General features: G+C 45.2%; 1 protein-coding gene across 1 annotated transcript in view; it reads left to right on the top strand.

The window, feature by feature from the left end:
- The window catches only part of Slc30a6 (solute carrier family 30 member 6), a 29,577-nt gene that overhangs the window by 4,249 nt on the left and 20,435 nt on the right, over window positions 1-4,893 (top strand). Inside the window, exons 2-3 of the mRNA XM_029471657.1 lie at window positions 1,513-1,599; window positions 3,809-3,897. Of these exons, the coding sequence (XP_029327517.1) occupies window positions 1,513-1,599; window positions 3,809-3,897 (176 nt within the window). The remainder of the gene's footprint in view (window positions 1-1,512; window positions 1,600-3,808; window positions 3,898-4,893) is intronic.

Genomic DNA, 4,893 nt, shown 5'->3' on the forward strand with positions numbered 1-4,893 from the left:
CCAAAAAAAAAAAAAAAAAAAAAAAAAAAAAAAAATAATAATAATAATAATAATTTTCTGTATTGGGCTTAGGCCAAATAAATATCCAAGAATCACACTGTTTTTGTTGTTTTGTTTTGTTTTTTAAAGGCTACGTAGCTGGCCATCTCAGAACTCAGTACGTAGATCAGGCTAGCCTCATGGAGCTCCTCCTGTCTCTGCTTCCCCAGGTCTGGGAGTAATGGTGTGTGCACCAGCACACCTGAGTCAAGGAGCACGAAAAGGCGACAGGTTAAAGCTCTCATCGTGTGTATCCACTGAACTGTGTTAAAAAGGACATTGCCACACAAATACGTTTGTAGTTTAACTACTTGTCCACAATCCCTCTCAGCCTTCTGTGTTCTCACCTTTCCCGGGTCCTGGCACCTTTTGCTTTCCTAGACAGCTTGATCAAGCAGCCCATTTAGGGGTGAAAACACCCCATATAGCTTTTCTTGCCTTCCTTTGCTTTATTGTGGGAGTGATTTTGCCATGCACCGAAGGCCAACAGTTCTCAACCTGTGGGTCGGGACCTTTGGGGGGGGGGTCATATGACCCTTGCACAGGGGTGGCAACAGATACCCTGCATAGCAGATACTGACATTACAATTCAGAACAGCAGCAAACTTAGGGTTATGAAGTAGCAACAAAATCATTCTCTGGCTGGGGAGGGTCACCACAGCTTGAGGAACTGTGTTAAGGACGCATAGCGTTAGGAAGGCTGAGAACCCAGGGCCGGGGTTCTTCAGCAGCTTCAGTATTTGACTCAAAGTTCAGTGAAGTAGAAACACAGGGTGGTTGTTACGGTGACTGTGCCTTGACCATTCAAGAAAGTATTTCACTAAAACCAAACTATTTAAGTGTGCCTCTCAGCAGTCAAATTATGACATGTTACTCTTTGATGATCAGGAAAGAACTCTCGCCCTCCTTCAAATTAATTGCTTTTGGAATAACAAAATTTTCTCTTGAAACATAGCTATAATATTTTATTTTGGAAACCTGGCCCAGAAAACTTCATAAGAGCATAGTATATTTTCAGTGCAAGGGAAGGAATGGCTTTATGAGTGTAAACAGAAGCTGCTAATAATCTCCCTGGCCCTGCGCTGTTGTAGGTTACAGCAATCATGGCCATTCCCCCAGAGTCTTTGCCTACGTGCCTAAAAGAGAGCGTAGCGGGTTTACCCGTATAGTTACTTAGCTTTGTTAAGTAAAATACAGTATTTTGGGAGAGGGAGGAGATCCAGAGCTAAAAATGTCTACATCTGACTTCCTAAGTTTCTGTTGGCTGGCTTTGAGATGTTGGACATCTTATCAAAAATGACTTGCTTCTCATATGGCTATTTGCCTATTAAATCAGTAAGTGCCTTTAACTTGTGTAGGGTACTTGCCGTGTGGAACCCTTGATAAGGTAGTTGTTGGTACTCTCAAATCGCAAGAGCATTAAAGATTATTAGATATTTAAGGCTGATTTGTATTTTTATGTTTGTCTTAAAGGGGACGATTCATCTCTTTCGGAAGCCACAGAGATCCTTTTTTGGAAAGTTACTACAGGAGTTTAGACTTGTAGTAGCTGACCGGCGGGTAAGTCCTTCTTCAACCTTGGCTTGAGTTATTATTGCAAAGCCACCTTATTACCCTGAGCTGAGGATTGAGGGACTGGAGATGTGACTCCGGTTAAGAGCAGGAGGTGCCCTTGCAGAGGACACCCCTTCAGTTCCCAGCACCCACACAGAAGCTCACATCTGACTGTAACTCAGGCCAGGGGATCTGGTGCCCTTTCTGGCCTCCACAAGCACCAGCTACACCAGGCGCAGGCAAAGCAAAAACTAGTCATCACTTTCTATCTTTAAGTACTTTGTGCCTCTTCCTTCTGGAAAGTTCTTTTTTTTTTTTTGGTTTTTCGAGACAGGGTTTCTCTGTGTAGCCCTGGCTGTCCTGGAACTCACTTTGTAGACCAGGGTGGCCTCGAACTCAGAAATCCACCTGCCCCTGCCTCCCAAGTGTTGGGATTAAAGGCGTGCGCCACCACACCCGACTTCCTTCTGGAAAGTTCTTAACCCTCTTTACGTTCTCACTCACCCTTCCCTGTCCCTGTCCCTGTCCCTGTCCCTGTCCCTGTCCCTGTCCCTGAGCTACTGAGTCTAACCAAGGAAATCCAACCCTGCTGACTTGTCGTCTCACTGTCAATTGATGACAAGCCATGGGCGCTCCTCTTGTTGAAGTTCTATAGTTCATTCAGTTTCCCACATTTCTAGATTTCTAGATAATGTGTGTGTGTCGTGTGAGTGTGTGTGTGTGTGAACTACAGTACATATGTGGAGGTCAGAGCACAACTTGGGAATTGGTTCTCTTTCCATCATGTGAGTTCCAGCTCCTTCCCTCTGCTCTGTGGAGTGTGAGCCCCTTCCCTCTACGAGTGCTGTCTGCTCTCCTGGTTTTCATTACACTGTGTGTTGGTGACTGTGTATTTAAGCCTCAAGCCCTAACCCCTCCCACCTCTGCTTCCTCTATGGAATTTGGCCTCCTCACGTCTCATAGATGACTAATGGGCATTTCAGTCATAGAATGGTCAAGGCTGGACCTTGATCTTCAGTCACTTGTGTATTAACTAGATGCTCTTCCAGATGGTCAAGTCTGAAAATTTTGAAATCTTTTCCATTCTGGTTTAGTCCCTTGATCCTCACATGAGTATGCTCAGCAAACATGCTGGCTATCTTTAATGCAGTTGTGCAAAGCCTTACCGTTAGCACTGCCTCCTACCACTTTCAAGCCCCACAGGACCTGGAATGATCTTTTGCTTTCTGTAGGCAGGGAGGGGTTGAGAGAAACTCTCACCACGTAGCTTAGGCTAGCCTCAGACTTACTGTGTAGCCCATGCTGGCCTTCAGCTGCCATCCTCTTATCTCTGCATCCTAAGTGTTGGCATCATGGGCGTACCCCACCATGCCCAGGAAAATGTAAGGCAGGCCCCAGCTAATGTTTCCTGGCATTCAGGACATCTCGTGCTACTGCTCAGACTCCCTCTCTTCCACTCTTCTCTACTGTCCTCACCAGGGGCTTTGTCACTTGGGGCCCTAGCTCTCTGGCTTCCGTTTTCTTTCCAATTATTCTCATGCTAGAGTCTGTGGCCTTTCACATTGCTACGAGTCTTTTCTGATGAGCCAGTCTAAAAAGAACCCTCTCCAAACCACCTTCTGTCATTGTTTCCTTAGCCACTCCCCAGGGTCTGTCTGTGTAGCCTTGACTGTCTTTGGAACTCACTGTGGAGACCAGGATGGCTCGAACTCACAGAGATCTGCTTGCTTCTGCCTCCTAAGTGCTGGGATTAAAGGCATGCGCCACCACTGCCTGGCTCCTTGACCCACTTTTTACTTGCTTCCTAGTACTTATTACCATTAACCTAAATCCTTGTTTACTGTCAGTCTGCCTACATGGTAAGTCCATGTTTTGTTCTCCGCTTTATTCTCATGCCTAAATAATGCCTGGCATTGGTACTTATTGAGTAAATAGCTTTGTTCAGAGAGTTGTTTTAAAATTTGCATCCTTTAAAATGGTTGGGTTGTGTCTGACAGGGTTTGCTATGCTGCCTAGGCTACCATGAGTGACCCTCCTGCTTGACTGAGGGAGCCTGATTGATGATGATTTGGTTAGATGTAGATGTAGGTTAGATGCCACAGTTTTTTAGAAGAAGTCGTATTTGTCTGCTGTGTGTCTATTATATTATCGGTGTGGATGAGGCAGGCGATCTCTGCCAACACTGTCTGAATGGGCATGGTTCTCCCTCCCACAGTCCTGGAAGATCCTTCTTTTCGGTGCAATCAACGTTCTGTGCACTGGCTTCCTGCTCATGTGGTGCAGCTCCACCAACAGCATAGGTATGTTGCCCTTTGGTTGCTATCAGCCCAGCTTCACTTTTGGTTTTGATTTAAATAAAGATGTATGTGTTGGCTAACTTTTTGTCAGCTTGACACAAGCTGTAGTCATCTGAGAGGAGGGAAGCTCAATTTAAAAAATGCCTCCAGCCAGGCAGTGGTGGCGCACGCCTTTAATCCCTGTGCTTGGGAGGTAGAGGCAGGTGGATTTCTGAGTTCGAGGCCAGCCTGGTCTACAAAGTGAGTTCCAGGACAGCCAGGGCTACACAGAGAAACCCTGTCTCGGAAAAAACAAAACAAGAACAAAAACAAAAACAAAAAAACAAAAGAAAATGCCTCCATAGAACTGGGCCATAGGCAAGCCAGTAGGCTATTTTCTCAATTAGGAATCAGTGGGAGAGGGCACAGCCCACTGTGGATGGTGCCACCATGGCCTGGTGGCCCTGGGATGAGTTCTTTCCTTTCACCATGTGAGTTCCCAGAATCCTCAGGATGTCAGACATAGTAGTAAGCACCCCTACCCACTGCTGCTGGCCTCCTCTTGAAAATACTTTTTTGAGAGGCTGGAGAGATGGCTCAGAGACTAAGATGCTCTTCCAGAGGTCCTAAGTTCGATTCCCAGCAACCACATGGTGGCTCACAACCATCTGTAATGTGATCCAGTGCCCACTTCTGGCCTGCAGGCATAGTACTTTCTGAGCCAGGTATAGTTGTGTACACCTTTGATCCCAAACAAACCAGAAAAAAGAGAAATATTATTTAAATCATTTGAGCTACATGCATTCCAGAAAAGCACATAATATATATAAAGGAAAGGGAGGCAAAGAAAGGCAGATTTCTGAATTGGACGCCAGCCTGGTCTACATAAAGAGTTCAGAGAAACCCTATCTCAAAAACAAAACAAAACAAAACAAACAAACAAAACCAAACCAGAAAGAAAGAAAGAAAGAAAGAAAGAAAGAAAGAAAGAAAGAAAGAAAGAAAGAAAGAAAGAAAGAAAGAA

Source organism: Mus caroli, chromosome 17, assembly GCF_900094665.2.
Source record: "Mus caroli chromosome 17, CAROLI_EIJ_v1.1, whole genome shotgun sequence".
Lineage (NCBI taxonomy): Eukaryota > Metazoa > Chordata > Mammalia > Rodentia > Muridae > Mus > Mus caroli.